General features: G+C 39.5%; 1 protein-coding gene across 1 annotated transcript in view; it reads right to left on the reverse strand.

The window, feature by feature from the left end:
- HACD3 (3-hydroxyacyl-CoA dehydratase 3) overlaps positions 1 to 17,567 on the reverse strand; it is a 38,884-nt gene that overhangs the window by 10,218 nt on the left and 11,099 nt on the right. Inside the window, exons 2-6 of the mRNA XM_045449402.1 lie at positions 11,063 to 11,105; positions 9,091 to 9,164; positions 7,649 to 7,813; positions 5,891 to 5,942; positions 4,536 to 4,646 (exon numbers count right to left, since the gene is read on the reverse strand). Coding sequence (XP_045305358.1) covers positions 4,536 to 4,646; positions 5,891 to 5,942; positions 7,649 to 7,813; positions 9,091 to 9,164; positions 11,063 to 11,105 — 445 coding nt within the window. The remainder of the gene's footprint in view (positions 1 to 4,535; positions 4,647 to 5,890; positions 5,943 to 7,648; positions 7,814 to 9,090; positions 9,165 to 11,062; positions 11,106 to 17,567) is intronic.

Here is a 17,567-nt window from a genome sequence, read left to right on the forward strand (position 1 = left end):
ACAAATCTTTGAAACATGAGAACCTCCCATGTTGAAACAGAAAGCTGTGACTTAAGATTTGGTATATGGTGGGGGCGCCTGTATCAGACTTTGGCTCAGGTCATGATCTCACCATCTGTGGGTTCAAGCCCCGCATCAAGCTCTGTGCTGACAGTTTGGAGCCTGGAGCCTGCTTTGGATTGTGTGTCTCCCTCTCTCCACCCCACCCCCCACTCGTGCTCTGTCTCTCTCTCTCTCTCAAAAATAAATAAGCATTAAAAAAAATTTTTTTAAAGAAAGATTTGGTATATGGTGAACAAAAATTAGATCTTGTGGCTTTGCTCTGATTTTATAGGAAATTCATCCCTGTTTCAATTCAGGACTAGAAATCTGGCTTCTAAAATGATAGTTACAAAGAATATTAATAACATTAAAATGGTCCTAATTTTTTATTTAAAAATTTTTTTTAATGTTTTACTTATTTTTGAGAGACAGAGAGCAAGTGGGGGAGGGGCAGAGAGAGAGGGAGACACAACCTGAAGCAGGCTCCAGGCTCTGAGCTGTCAGCACAGAGCCTGATGCAGAGCTTGAACCCACAGACGGTGAGATCATGACCTGAGCTGAAGTCAGACGCTTAACTAGCTGAGCCACCCCGGCGCCCCATTTATAATTTTATTTTTAAAACAAGACAGAAATTTGTGTACACAGTATGATTATAACTTTTTAAAGTTTATTTATTTTGAGAGAGAGAGTGTGTGCACGTGGACACGCTGAGTGGAGGAGGGGCAGAGAAAGGGAGAGAAAGAATCCTGAGCAGGCTCTGCGCTGTCAGCAAGGAGCCTGACATGGGACTTGATCCCACAAACTGGGAGATCATGACCTGAGCCACAATTAAGTGTTGGCAGCCCAACCAACGGACTGAGCCACCCAGGTGCCCTAAAATTTTTAACTGTAGGAGAATAACAACTAAAAGGAAATGTATGGATATATTAAAGTGATGGACAATGGCTTATTCACCTTCCTTTCTTTTCCCCCACACCTCCACCTGGTTTCCCTCACTTTCCAAATTTGCTTCAATCAGCACACTTACTTTGATGATTTGAAAAAAAAAAAATTGTTTTAAGTAGCAAAAGGCACTCATCTGTTAATGAGATACAGATTTAAATAGTGATAGTAGAATATAGTATACTCTATCTGCACAGTATACGTGAAAATCCTTAAAAACAATTTGCCATTGGGGCGCCTGGGTGGCGCAGTCGGTTAAGCGTCCGACTTCAGCCAGGTCACGATCTCGCGGTCCGTGAGTTCGAGCCCCGCATCGGGCTCTGGGCTGATGGCTCAGAGCCTGGAGCCTGTTTCTGATTCTGTGTCTCCCTCTCTCTCTGCCCCTCCCCCGTTCATGCTCTGTCTCTCTCTGTCCCAAAAATAAATAAACGTTGGAAAAAAAAAACAATTTGCCATTAATCTTGCAATTCCATATCAGGAATTGCTCCTAAGGAAATTTTGTGGGTTGGAAAAATATACATCAGGATGCCAAGAATCTGTTGCTGTCATAGATGGGATTATAGGAGAATGTCTTAAGTCTTTATTTTCTGATTTTTCTATAACACCTTTTTATAGCTAGAAAAAAATTAATTTTACTAAGAAAAAAAAGTATTCCTTTGGGGTGCCTGGGTGGCTCAGTCGGTTAAGCATCTGACTTTGGCTCAGGTCACGATCTTGCCATTTGTGGGTTCAAGCTCCGTGTCGGGTTCTGTGCTGACAGCTCACAGCCTGGAGCCTGCTTTGGATTCTGTGTCTTCCTCTCTCTCTCTCTCACAAAAATGAATAAACATTAAAAAAAAAAAAAAAAAAAAGCATTCCTTAACGGGGAGCTAGATAAGCTCAAACAAGGGTTTCTACATAAGCCCAAGAATTTGCTTCTGTTTCCTTAGCATAAGAAGTTTGGGAAATACGTGCTTAAGTATATGTGTGGTATTTGCTATTTCCCAACACCCTTTGTTCAAAAGGAGAAAAGTGTTAAGGGCAAATTGAGTGCCAGGCCCCAAGTCCTTACTACGTTTTTGAGGACTGATAAGGGAAGAATTAAACCAGCAGCTCCATTCCAGAAGGGGGTTAGGAAGGGGTTAAGCGCCAAAATAGAAATTACAAATCCAAGCAGCTTAAACACATGACCCAAATAACTTAGGAGCTTCTGGACTAGATCACTTGATGGCCAGCAGGCTTGCACGGGAACGTGGAGAATCCATCTAACTATGTCAAATTATTTATGTATTTGCATGTCCCTGTTCATTCCGTGGACCTTGTGAGAAACCCAGAGAAATAAAAACTACAGGTCTGAGACTTGCCTTCTTTTTTTTAAGTAACTTATCTGTAGACCTCTGATCACTTGGGGCTGTAAGACACTAGGCAGCTGGGAAGTTTTTCCTGCCACTGTGCTTTGCAGAATTCTAAGGTGTTGAGAAGGCTGGAAAAACAACATGCGCTTCTTTCAAATGACTCTTGAGCTAACTGCAGTTCACGTACTACCAACCTCAGATTGGAAAATTTAGGACTGAAAATTAAACAGACTATAGGATTTTTTTTTCCTCTTTTAAAAGAGTTTATATATTCCATTATACTTATATTTTTCCTCATTTTTATTTTATAAAATAAGGGAAAATGTCTAAATTATCCACATCCAAACCATCTGAAATGGTGCATTTCCTTCCGATCTTTTTGCATGTATTGGTTCAGTTGTTTCCGCTTTTTATGCAGATGTGATGAAGCTGGAAGAACAACTTTATATATTACTTTCTTAGCCTATCATATTTCTCCATGTCACTACAAACTCCTTGAATATTTTATATCTTATCTGCTTCTCATCATTCCACCGAGTAAGTATTCTAAAGTAATCCCTCGTTGATGGACATCTAGGTAGTTTCTAACTTGTCACTAATAAAAGTAATGCCATAATGTAGATCTTTTTGAAAAAGCTGTTTTTGTAGTTTCAATGACTTCTTTAGAACATATTCCGAGAAGTGAAATAACCAGGGTTAAGGATATGAACAGTTAAGGTTCCTGATGTGCTTTGCCGAATGATTTTCCAAGAGAGTCATGTTTATGTACCCTCCCAGTAGCCACTACTGTGTATTTTAGCAAATGTCCTCTTGAATTAGGTATCTTTTTTAACTTTGAAAAACTGATAAAAATCTTATTTTTATTTCCTTCATCATTATTGAGTTAAACATTTTCTGTACATTAAATTGGCTTTACTTCCTTTTATGAACTGCCTGCACATGACTTCTGTTTATTTATCTATTGGATGAAGTTGTCACATTTTTGGATCAATTTGTAACATATTCTTTATAGGTAATCAACCCTTGCAGGTATTTGTTGCAATTTTCCACCAACCCTTCATCCCCATGCTACTAGCCTCAATAGGCTTTTAATCTTTAGTGTTGTTTTAGCTGGGGTATTTTTAGATACACAGGAATTTAGGTATTTTACTTAGTCAAATATATTGACCTTATTCTTCATGATTTCCGCTAACACTTTTAACCTTGGAAAGTACTAACCTTCCACATGAGACGGTTATAAACATTAACATATCTTCTGTTATGTTTTAAAATTTTGATACATGACTCTTAAATCCTTTGGGGGAATTTATTTTTGTATACAATGTAAGGAAAAGAGCCAAAGAGATTCCTTGCCTGCCTCATGTATCCAAACCTAACCAATTGTCCCTGGAAATATTATTAGAATTCCCATCCAGTAAAAAAGTATTGGGTAATATTTCCCCTTCCATTGATTCATTATTTCTTTTTTATAATATTTATATAATTTATATATATGTGTGTGTGTGTGTGTGTGTGTACATATACATACATACATATATTATAATGTAAGAGCTATTTCTGGACCACCTAATCTGCTCTACTGATCATTCTATTTTTTTTAATAATTGCTATGTTAATTATTCTCTCCTGTCAGGCAGAGAAAGTACTCTTCCATTATCCTTTCTTCCTCCAAATTTTATTACCTATTTATTGTTCATAATATAATCTTAGAATACTTTAGATCACATTCTCAAAAACTTTCCATTGTCTTTACTTTTGCCAGAATTCTGTTAAACATATAAATTAATTCATCAAGAACTAACATCTTTATGATAGTCCTTTCATTCAATTTTGGAATAGGACTTGCATAACTTTGCACTGAAATTACCACATAAGTCTATTTGGTTATAAATGAACTGTCATATAGTGAACAGAGAAAGGAATGCTAGCCCAAGATGTGCCTCCGGCCAGCTGTGTGAATGGGGACCATTTCTAAGCCTGTTTCTGCACATGTTAAGTGCACACCATCTCCAGTCTACTTGTGCGCACAATCTCCAGTCTGCTTGTTTCACAAGGTCAAGGGAAATAAGAGACATGAAAGTAGAATGGAAGGCATGTGTGCTACACAAACATGGGGGGTTATTATTAACACCAGAGGCAGGGTGTTATTAGTACCTTTGGTGAGCAGTAGGTCAAACTACTGAAAACAGAAAACTAATGTTGAAATTTTGTGCTTGCCTTTTCCCAAAATAAAGAACCTCACAGTCATGTTGACAAAGATCCAGGAGAATCCCAAGAACTGCACAAGATTATACATGAACAGGTATCCTTTCTTCAAGCTTGTAAGAGCTGAAAAGCAAAACAAGACAGTAAACTGTTACAAGGGGTAGGTGCAGCAGGAGGGAGTATGGGGGGCATACCTGGGTGACCTCTTCCCACTTTCCCACTGGGTGCCCTAAGCTCCCAAAAAGATACCTGGCCCAGATCTGTGCCAGCCTGGGCTCCTAGTCCCACAGAGAAATGGGTAAAATTATGAACACTGCACTCCAAGGTATGTTTTTAGCAGTCTTTCCCCTCATAGCCTTGAAGGGTAAGTACACAGACATAAGTCCAAGGAGAATAAAGACAAATTACTTCTGGCAAAGAATGACCACCTTAGAGGGCATTAAGGTAAATAAAGCTATACTCAGCTCCTGCTCTTACCATTTTTATATTATCTATAGCTTCTTCTTCCTGGAAATTTTTTAAGGCCATGCAGGTCAAAGTAGCTCAAAGAAATAGGAACACAATGAAAAAAAGAATTCTGACATTTGATCATATATTCATTCAACCAAGTATTAACTGAATACCTCCAACATGCAAGGTACTGAGGGGCACTACTGGGATTCAAAGATGTTAAGACTTGATGTTGCCCTCAAAGAACTTATAATCTGAAAGCTGTAATACAAAATAGAGAGTAATAGGTAATGTCTTGTGACAATTTCGAGGTGAGAAAATGACATTAGGCTGGGGAAGTCAGAATCAGGCAGTCTGCATAGATGAGACGATGCCTGCTCTGGGCTTTGGAAGATGGGTAGGATGAGGATATAACCAAAGAAGGAAAATTACAGACTGAGATGCAGGAGGATAAGGAACATTAATTTTGTCTGCAGCCTAAGGCTCATGAAGACACAGCCAATTACAGAGTTAAGGAAGGAGTAAGGAGCTTAGAGTCACGGTTGAGTCAAAGGGGTAGGACACAGGAAATGGGACAGTTCTCAAGAGAAGAGCTATGGAGTTCAAATTTTCCTGCTACATATTTATTCCTAGGCTACAGATATTCTGCATATAACCCTTGGCTGATGCTCAAATAATCACACTAAATAGTGTGCTCAATTAAACGCAACCCAGTCCTGAGAAGCCAAAAGAGTCAGACTTTTCGCAACATGTAACTACTTTTTTCTTCAAAACTACAAAAATGTATTATACTTCCCCATCCTAAAGAATTCATGTCATCAGGGAGCACCTAGGTGGCTCAGTTGTTCGCACCCCTCCATACCCCCATCTCTATCATTAGTTAACTGGTAACTCCCACAGCCGTGGGGGCAACTTACTTTCAGGGGAGCCTTGGCTTTCAATTCTTAGTTTATTTAGGCGTTCTTCTTCCTAGAATTTGGACAGATTTCCAAGAACACAGGTTAGGATTCCCAGATGCTTGCAAAAGTCCACATGCAGGATAAGTGATCTGACTCCCTCAAAGCCACTTCCTCCAATTGTGTTCATATTTCACTGGGGCAAACGGCCTAGCTAATGGTGCCAGAAAGCCTGACTCCTCCTACTAGGTAGTGCTAGCATCATAGAATGCCCTTCCAATGCTCACAGAATTAAACCAATCAGCTGGCTTCCAAACTACAAAGTGGATAGTCTTAGAATCATGGAGCTGGGAAAGACACCCAGAAGATGTGTCATGGTCGTAGGAACTAAACAGAATTTTAAGGCAGTAAATAGACAGCAGTTTTGGTTGTTGTTGTTGTTGTTGTTGTTGTTGTTGTTGTTGTTTCTGAGACTTCCAGATTTTTAGTATAATTTTTCCAGAAGCTAAAATCATGTCGCCAACATCAGTAAGAACCCACATCTGGTCAATATATAGATAGATATGTACAGAAATATTTATAAATATAGGTAGGATTTGCATGCACATATATAGTTAGTTGCTCATTCTGTTACCTGAGAGGGCCTAGAAGCAATATCTAGAGCCCAGATCTTGGTTTCCACTATTATCCTTCAATAAAAAGAACAGAGCTCCTTGAAGAATGGCTGACTCTAGGGCTGGAGCAGGGAATATACAAGATAAGCCTGGAGCAGCTTATAGTGCTAGAAATTAAGGATGTCAAAAAAAAAAAAAAAAAAAAAAAAGCACCCCACAGTGATGGAGCTTTGTCAAAGGGACACAAGAGTCAACTGAAAAAGCTTCCAATAGCCAAAGCTGGAACAACACAAACAACAAAATAAATAATATAGTACTGGGTTATAACCCAAATATAAAATATTCATCAGTCCATACTGATATAAACAAATTATTGAATAAATAAATGGAAGAGGAGATAAATCTCCCATGTGGAAAAATTCCAAATAAAGTACGTAGACACTCTACCCTAAAGTTGGAAAGCATCACTCTTCACTCCTTTCACATGGGCTATGCACAGTGACTTCCATCCAAAAAGTACACAGTAGGGGCGCCTGGGTGGCTCAGTCGGTTTAAGTGTCTCACATTGGCTCAGGTCATGATCTCGCGGTCTGTGGGTTTGAGCCGGGCAACTCAGAGCCTGGAGCCTCCTTCAGATTCTGTGTCTCCCTCTCTCTCTCTGCCCCTCCCCTGCTCACGCTCTGTCTGTCTCTCTCAAAAGAAAATAAACATTGAAAAATATTTTTTTAATTTAAACAAAAAGTACAAAGTAAAGAAAGGTGGGGGAGTAACATTACAGTGGAGAAATCTGACAAATGTTACCTCAACCAGATGATCAAGATCAATATCAACAGTGATAAGTCATGCTGATAGTATGTGCCCTTGATACGACACAGTAAGAATTAAACCTCTGTGGTCTTCCTCCCCTCAAACCCGTCACCCCATATAATCATAAGAAAAACATTCGACACACCCCAGTTGAGAGACAAAATACAAAATACATGTCCAGTACTTCTATAAAACCATGTTTCCAGGTCTTTAACTGAATTTGTGTCTTTAACTGAATTTGTCTTTATTCTATCAGATAGATAAAGATACCTACCAAATAGGTATCTGAGGTAGCCCAAATAACTTGTGTTCTTTATGATTTGTCTAGATCTTTACTAGGATCTAGGTCCTTACTGACCTTGGCTCTGAGCTCCATTTCCGCATCAGACTCGTCCAGCCAGCGATCAAAGTCGGGGGCCAAAAACAGTGGGCGCTTCTCCTGCTTGGTGAGTCTCTCCCACCAGTGACTTACTTTCTTCTGTACTGTAATGTTTACCTGCCTTTGGGTCAGTTTGTAAACTGGCTAGAAGAGAAAGTGAGAATGTGAGAGTGCCCTCGCCTTCCCATCCCTCACTCCTCCTGCGACAAGTGCACCAAGCCAGTGTAGCTACCCAGAGAAGCTCACAATATATGCTCACTCCCCTTCCTCCTCCATTCCTACAAGCTGTGATGCAAGGAGAACATCTGGACCAAGGGCTGGGATAGCCAAGAACTGCTAAGAATGGCGCTCTGTTTCTTTGATTCCTCCAGCAAATGACTTCAGAGGAAATCAGGGTGAGAAAGGCATATAGTTCCGGTTTTCCTGGAGGAAACCAGGCGAACCTCCTGCCAGACCTGTATCATGCAAGGCATGACTTCCAATCACTCTCTCGGTGCATCCTCACTGTCCACATTTCTCTCCCATGAAGATGACTGAATTCAAGTGGTCAACAATCCCTGGCCTAGCAGGCCCTTGTTTTTTAGAAAGGTCTACTCGAGACTGGAACTTAGTGGATACTTAGTGGATAATGACAACTCTATCACAAGGGCCAGCCTAGGGCATCTTCCCAACAAAACTCAAATTCTGAGAGGCTGTTCCAGTTCATTATTCCTCCACATAGCCTCTTCCTTCCTTACTTCCAAGGCAAGACCTAGGACAGGTTCTCTATCCCTTACACTATTGCTGGCTATTAAAACAACCAAAACAAGGGACCCCTCCTGCACAGAAAGATCAATATGCCCAGGCCCCCAGAGATAAGAGAGTAATTCCAGAAACTTCAATACACCATCTGTGAGATTCTCTCTCTTCCTGTCAGAAAAACTTCCTCGAGTTCTGAGAGAAAGGAAACTTCAATTATACTTCCAGCATTCTTTCTGAAGGTCAGCTGCCTCCACCTTTTCGGATTTCTACTGCCCCTGTGGCAAAGTCACATGAAAGTAAGCCCCTGGCGTGGGCTTTACCTAGCTTACGTAACTCTGCTCCCTGTGAGCGCCACACCCCTCTGTCTTCACTGAAAACCACAGAACATCAGAGCTGGAAAGGACCCTAAAGATTACTTAGTCCAATCATCCATTTAACACACACGAGGAAATTGTAACTCAAAGAAGTGAAGAGACTTGTTTGCACTGCTAATCACCTCAGGTTCTCTGACTTTCCTACTCCTTTGCAGCTAAAATCTGGGCTCAGTTCCCAATAAAAGAACCATATTCTCCTTTGGTTTTCATCTTATTTCCCCCCACAACCCTTGCCCTCCTATTTTACTGAACTACTAGTATTTATTTCCTAAAATGGAAAGGGAAGTGAGAAAAGAGAAAACATACCTCTGGTTTCACAGGGTCTAAGAACTCCAAGTGAAATTCATAGACATTGTCTCCTTTGGCACCATGTCCCTGAGCTAAAAAGAAAGAAATGTGGGTTACAATGTGAACAGGCAGAGCAAGGCCATCCAAAAGCTTGGTGCAGTTCTTTCAGAAGCATACAAATAGTAATGGGTCCTTCCAAAATGAGTAGGGGCTGTGAGCAGAACTACTCGACAGCTAGATAAGCCGAATCCCAGACAAAAGTTTTATCTCCACATGTCCTTCTAATGATCAGTTCCAGAATATTTACTGAATCTTCCAATGTGGCCTTGATAATACCCAGTACAAATAAGAGGCAGGAAAAGCAATACAGAAAGCAAAGCCAAAGGTATCACATAGATATAAATTTAACTTTCACATTTACTTTGGTGCTGAATTCAGAACAGAGAAATATCAGGTGGGCATATTCTCTTGACTGCAGTTAAGGAGAGTTGTGTGGAGAACACAGAAGTGCTGGACTGTCTCAGAGAAAGCTCTGAATCTAACATCTCCCTACCAATGACAGAAAAAGGAGACGCTCACTTCTCCTTTAGCACATCCCAAAAGGAATGAAAAAGAGAAATATAATTTCCTCGGCTCATTTCTAAGAGAGGATAAATGGATCTGGGATGAAAATCCCTGGGTTGCCCATTACACCATTCCTGTGCTTTGACATGGCTCCTTTCCCCAAATCAAGCAGGTGCCGTGCCTAGGTGCCAATGACTGTTAGACATCCCTTCCTCTCTAACTCTCTGACTTGTCTATCATTTGGTTCCCTCCTGGATTCTCATTTCTCATCTGGCCATATGTGGTACAACTTGCCTAATATCTGCTATATACAGGTGGCTACTGTTCTCTAGGACCATAAATTCCTTAAGGTTGAGCAGTCCATAATCTCCAACTGGCAAGATACACTTTCATCACTTAACTTCCTCTCTCAAATGTATAACACCCCAAAAATTTGAGCTGCTACAAGTGTTCTCATCTTGAAAAGCAGATACGAAAGCCAGGCTGTGGCTTTCATGCAAATATACCAAGGTAGATGGAATCTCAAGTAAAGCAGAAACTCGTCAATATCCCATAACCCCAGTCTCTTAGTAATGGCATTCCAAAGAACTAGAACAAAGAGAGAGCAGGGAGAATCCCATCCCATTGGGTGACAATGAATCTGGACCTACCCTCTCAGGCCCAGCAGCATATCTGCTGACGAACTAAGGAGAAAGGAGACAGAGGCAAGTTCACAGAAACAAAGACTGTCAGAGCAGCAAAGGCTCGAGGTATCATCCAGAATGCCATGTTTCTTAAACTGGCCTTTGAGTGTATCATATCAGGGAGCTGCAAAATCTATTCAGAAAATTTCTATTTTTTGTTTTGATTATAATCTTTAAAAAAAAATCATAGTCTGGATCATCTAGATGGCTACATTATAATCAACTACTGACATACAAGTTTAGCAGCTGTGTTTGTGGCCATGTTCACAGCTGCAATAGAGCCAAGTATCACTTAAAGTGACCATATTTAATTCTTAACATGTTTTCTCAAACTGGGGCCTATGGCCTGGGAGGATCCTTAGGACATATTTTCAGGTGTCCATAGGTCCTAAAGTTTGAGAAACACAGATTATAACCAAATACCTTCATTTTATAGGTCCACAGAAGGCAGTAAGTTGTCCAAGGTGATAGTGGGATTAGAATTAGAAGATAGATCTCCTGATTTCCAACTCGGGATTCTTTCTTGTTCTATCTACTGCCTCTCGAAGAGAAAAGTGGGACTTTAAATAAGTTCTTTGACTTTTTCAATCATGTATTTCAAAACGATCTAGTTTACCCCAAGAGCAGCAGAGAGGTGAGCATCAATAGAAAGTGAATAAAACAAATAGACAAAAAGAAAAAGAAACCACCACCACACCTCTGTAGCTGTGTAGAAAGCGGGGAGCATTTGCCCGGATACTGACCTTTGAAATGCAGCACATTTTCAGTGATGCTGATGGCAGGATTCTGTGAAAAGAGACCAAGGATGCAAGAAGGGCATTTTAATAGGAGAAAAATGAAATTAACACCGGGCTTACGTCCCTCCATCCTTCCCCCTTAGGGACTTGACCTCCTACCTACGCCTCCTCCAGAAAATACATCTAGTTGTTTATTCACAGCTCTGTACGGGATTTCTCCGTGCCTATCTGTACCCATCTGAGATTGCAGGCTGCTGCAAGAAGAACCCTAAACTGTTCTCACTGTGCAGAACTATCAGATATTGAGTCAGTTCGTTCTGCTAATGGCAAATGGCACAAGGTGCTATGTGAGGTGCTTCCAGGGAATACGCAGATCTCCAAGACTCAGTCCCTGAGCTGTGGAGGCACAGAATCTAGTGGAACAGATGAGTCATTTCCTTTGAGAAGATATCAAATAGTATCAAATAACATATGCTCAAAACCAAGAGAGTAGTAAAAAGCAGTGAGTATTATGGGCACTAATAAGAGAGCAAGCTCAAGAATCGAATGGCTGGGGCAAGTTTCACCAAAGGTGGGGCCTATAATGCAACATGAAGAGTCAATTAATTCCAACAAGTAGAGCGAAGGACTGACAGTCACAGGGGATTGGTTCAAATTGAAATGTACAGTGCCCTCACCTCATGCTCCTCATGCTCTTAACCCCCATCCAAACCAACACTAGAAGAGATTAAATTCTCCAAATTGTTCACTTCTTCCCAGAAGTTGATACGTGCCTTTAACTTCATAACTTAAAGTGAAACTCTTTTATCAATGGATAAGAAACTACTCACCTCCTACCTCCCAGCTCAAAGTTAATAATCAGGGAGCAGCGTGTTTCCAGTGACATAACTAATTCATTTAATTTTTCCCCTGTAGGCTCAGTTCTCTGTGCTGAGAGCTCCATCATGCATTGAAGGAAACCGACAAGACAGAGAGAAGGTTGGAGAGGGGGTATACTCATGGGGAGTGGGAGCCTGCAGGCTCTATTCACAGCCAAGAGTGTTAAGAAAAGGGAAAGAACGAAGGCTGGGGTGGGTGGGGGCGAGCAACTGGGCCGAGCTTTATGTTAAGAACCTCCCTAGTGGGAGTACAGACTTCAGGCTGAGATGCTCATGGAAAGGAGCTAAAAATCTAGATGATCTTCTCTTTCACAGGAAGAGGCAGTTAGGAAACCTCAGTAAAAGAGGCTACACTTCCAGGGACATAGTCCCTCAGTAATGGAAACAGGGTTTTGATATAGCTGTTCTCATTAAATCTAAAGTTCTAGAATGTCTGGAGGTAAATTTCCTACCGAGGTCACTTCTTGCCCAAACTGGGTATGTTTCCTATACTCTAAATCACTTGGAAGGAAAAATGAATAAAATTGAATCAGCAGCCAAAAAACTACTAACAAACAAAAGTCCAGGACCAGATGGCTTCACAGGTAAATACCAAACATTAAAAGAAGAGTTAATACCTATCTTTCTGAAACTATTCCAAAAACTTGGAGAGGAGAAACGCTTCCAAACCTATTCTGTGAGGCCAGCATTACCATTATACCAAAACCAGAGAAAAGAGATTATACACACACACACACACACACACACACACAATTACAGACCAATATCTCTGATAAATACAGAAACAAAAATTTTCAACAAAATATTAGCAAACTTAAATCAACAGTACATTAAAAGGATCATACACCATGACTGAGATTGATTCCAGGGATGCAAAGATGTTTCCATATACTAAAATCAATCAACATGATACACCACATTAACAGAATGAAGGATAAAAGCCACATACACGATCATCTCAATAGATACAAAAAAGCATCTGACAAAATCCAACATCCAATGATAAATACAATGATATAATTTATCATCATTTATGATTAAACCTCTCAACAAAGAGTGTACAGAGGGAATACACCTCAACGTAAAAAAAGCCATATAAGACAAACTCATAGCTAATGTCATACTCAATGATGAAAAGCTGAAAGCTTTTCTCTAAGATCACGAAGACAAGGACACCCACTGTCCCCACTTTTATCTAACATAGTACTGGAAATCAGACTAAATAAATAAATAAATAAATAAGTAAATAAATGGCATCCAAATTGGTTAAAAAAAAGAAGTAAAATTGTCACTATTTGCAGATAACATGAAGCTGATAAATACAGAAAATTCTAAAGACTCCACCAAAAAACCACTAGAATTAATAAATGAATTCCATCAAGTTGCAGGATACAAAATCAATATACAGAAATCTGCTGCATTTCTATACACTAATAATGGACTATCAGAAATGGAAATTAAGAAAACAACTTCATTTACACTTGCATCAGAAAGAATAAAATACCTAGGAATAAATTTAACCAAGGAGGGAAAAGACCTGGATTCTGAAAACTGTAAGACACAGGTGAAAAAAATTGAAAGATGATGTAAATAAATGGAAAGATATTCCAGGCTCATAGATTGGAAGAATTAATATTATTAAAATGCCCATACTACCAATAACAATCTACAGACTAAATGCAATCCCTATCAAAATACCAATGGCATTTTTCACAGAACTAGAATAAATAATCCTAAAATTTGTACAGAGCCACAAAAAGACCCCAAATAGCCAAAGCAATTTTGAGAAAGAAGAATAAAGCAGGAGGCATCATGCTGCCTGATTTCAAACTATACTACAAAGCTATAGTAACCAAACAGTAGAGTACTGGCACAAAGATAGACACAGATCAATGGAACAGAATAGAAAACCCAGAAATAAACCCAAGCTTCCATGGTCAATTAATCTATGGCAAAGGAGGCAAGAATATGCAATGAGAAAAGGACAGTCTCTTCAATCAATGGTGTCAGGAAAACTGGACAGCTACATGTAAAAGAATGAAACTGGACCACTTCCTTATCCTGTATACAAAAATAAACTCAAAATGGATTGAAGATTTAAATGTAAGACCTGAAACAATAAAACTTGTAAAAGAAAACATAGGCAGTAAATTCCTGGACATTCATCTTTGAAATACTTTTTACATCTGTCTCTTCAGGCAAGGACAGCAAAAGCAAAAACAAACAAATACATCACACCAGAAAGCTTTTGCACAGTGAAGGAAACCATTAACAAAACAAAAAGGCAACTTACTGAATGGGAGAAAACATTTGTAAGCGATATATCCCATAAGGGATTAATATCCAAAATATATCAAGAACTCATATACAGCTCAACACAGAAACAAAATCCAATTTAAAAAAGGGGCCCAGGATATGAATAGACATTTTTCCAAAGAAGACATACAGATAGCCAACAGACACATGAAAAGATGCTAAACATGACTAATCATCAGGGAAATGCAAATCAAAAGTACAATGAGATTATCACGTCACACCTGTCAGAATGGCTATTATCCAAAAGAAAAAAAAATCTTGGTGAGGATGTGGAAAAAAGGGAGCCCTCATGTACTGTTGGTGAGAATGTAAATTGGTCAGCCACTATGGAAAACAGTATGGAGTTTCCTCAAAAAATTAAAATAGGACTACCATATAATCCAGCGACTCTTCTTCTGGGTATTTATCCAAAAAAAAAAAAAAAAAGAAAGAAAGAAAAGAAAATACTTTGCTAAGATTTAAGAACTTTTTAAATGTTTATGTATTTATTTTGAGGGGGAACAGGGCAGAGAGAGAGAGAGAACCCAAGCAGGCTCTGCGCTGTCAGTGCAGAGCCCGATGCAGGGCTGATTCTACGAACCGTGAGATCATGACCTGAGCTAAAATCAAGAGTCAGACACTCAGCCAAGCCCCTGTCAACTACAATTTTTTAAAAAAAGAATATAAATTTCCTGCCAACCTCTACTTTGTTGCATCTCTCAAGCTTTGAATTACTATTTTCATTATCATTCAGTCTAACATATTTTCTAATACTCGTTACTGTTTCTTTCTTGATACGTGGGTTACTAAGAAGTATTTAATTTCCAAAATACATGAGATTTTCTAGTCATCTTATTATCAATTTCTACCTCAACTGCATTGTGGTCAGAGGATATTCTCTGTGTGATTTGAACCCTCTCAAATTTGTGGAGACTTGCATTAGGAAGCAGTATACAATCAAATCGTGTAAATGTTCTGAGTGTACTTGAATGTGTGTTCTAGAATTGTTAGACACGGGGTTCTACATATGTCTACTGGGTTTACTGGTAACTATTTACTCACATAATCTATATCCTTACTGAATTTTACCTTGTTATTCTATCAATTACTGAGAAATCACACTACTGTAAACGTCTATTTGTCCTTGTACTTCTGTTACTTTACATAATACTGAAGCCACGTTAGTTACATATAATACTGTTTTGCCTTCCTGGTGAACTGAAACCTCTATCATTATGAACTGATCATTCAGTCTCTAAAAATACATTTTGTCTAAAATTTTTATCTGATATCAGCATCGCTATACCACAGGGATCTGCATTTGCTTCTGCCAGGCACCTATGGGCTCTACCAATTGAGACCACTTTAAACTAAATTCATGACTTGAGGATTTTTAGATCTCCAAAACTGTACAGTGTATTTGAGCTACATAATCTTTTACGAGCCAACTACTGATTTTAACTCTTCAAGGACCTTTTCCTCCACTTTACTCAGTGCTAAGACATCTGGGGAGGAGGGGATGGGATGGACTTACTTCTAGGTCATCGCTACCCTAAGAGTATGGTCCTCTGAAGTAGTTTGTGCGAAGAAGGGTTTCCTGTTACATATTGCATATTCGATGGGCTTTGGTCTTATTCTGTTCCCTGCACTCTGTCGGGCAAAGTTCAAGTGTACTCAGTTGAGCAAATGTTCTCAGGGCAAAGCAGTTTCTATATTCGGCTTTACCAGAATTCCCACTTTAATTTCTAACCTGTTCACTCTTTGATGATTTTAAGATTTTCACTGAATATTTTTAGTTGTTCTCAGGATCTGCACAACCTAGCCCATCTTTCACCAGAGAAGAATTGTACTTTTGCTTATGAAAAGAGGAGTGGTTAGGGACAAGGGTAAAAGGTGACTCTGAAGTTAGATGGACCTGAGTTCAAATCCTAATTACACCACTTTTATTTCTATCATTCACTTTCAAATCCATAGCAACTATTTTTTTTAACTTTATTTAGAGCAGGAGCGCGCGCACGCACGTACGTGAGTGGGGGAGGGGCAGAGAGAGAGGGAGACAGAGGATCTGAAGTGGGCTCCGCACTGACAACACAGAGTCCAACACGGGGCTCAAACTCATGAACCTGAGATCATGACCTGAGCCAATTCAAGACTCAGACGCTTAACCAACTGAGCCACCCAGGCACCCCAGCAGCCATCATTATTTTTAAAACAACAGTAACACCACTTTTTTCACAAAATTGTTGCAAGAATTGAACAGTAACATGCACAGTCTGGCAGCTAGTAAGCACTCATATTCCGGTTGCTTTTCTTCCTCTGACTAGAATGCCCTTCTAAGCTTCCTTATCTGTTGAATACTATTCATCTTTCAAAATCCAGGCCAAATATTAATTCCTTTTCTCTCCTACTCACCTCCAACATTAATAGTTTCCTTACTACTTTGTCTTTATTGTCATTATAATAATTATCACACTGTTCTGCAATTATTGTTTATTGGTGCATGGGCCCCTCTAGACTTGAGCTCCTTGATGGCAGGGGCTGTGTCTTATTCATCTCTGAATTCCTACTATCTCAACAACTAGTGAACTGAAGTTAAATCAATGCATCCCATTTTCATAATTTCTGACAGAGCTACAGAGTTCAGGGAACTATCTGCTACCTAAGCCTTTAGACATTTAGATCTCATTTAAACCATTCGTATTTCATCTTGCACATGTGTGATTAATATATGCACAAAAAAGTTACATAGCAACCATGGGGCTGCTATCTTTAAAAGGGACTGTTTCCAAGATCAGCCCTTGGCTGGCATCTGGGAACCTGGCTTTCCTCCATCACCTAACAGTTGGTTCACTGTGCCTAGATTGTGCTTACAATGTGATTAATGGTGAACACGAACACCAACTTTCCTTCTGGGAGTCTAGAATTTTGGTACATGGATGCTGCACCTGTAACGGGCTTCCATGGACAGAAACATTACATAAAAGTCACTGCATTTTTCACTGCTGGGAAAAAGAGCAACTCAAGTATACAACCTCACAGGAAAGAGGAGGATGAGGAGCCCTGTGCGTGGATTTCTCCACACTCCACTGTGTTTTTATCCTTTGCTGATCATATACCCTTTCACTGTCATAAACCTTAGCCAGGAATACAACCATATGCTGAATCCCATGAATCCTTCTAAGTGAATTAGCAAACATAGAGGTGGGTGTTGGGCATCCGTGCCAAAAAGTGTCTCAACCCAGTGTTTTATTTTGGAAATTTTTAAGTTCACTTTAAAAAGTGAGGGAAAAAAAAGAGTGTAATGAATACTCATATGCCATTCATCAATTGCTTGTATT

The sequence above is a fragment of the Leopardus geoffroyi genome, chromosome B3 (genome assembly GCF_018350155.1).
Source record: "Leopardus geoffroyi isolate Oge1 chromosome B3, O.geoffroyi_Oge1_pat1.0, whole genome shotgun sequence".
In the NCBI taxonomy this organism is placed as follows: Eukaryota; Metazoa; Chordata; class Mammalia; order Carnivora; family Felidae; genus Leopardus; species Leopardus geoffroyi.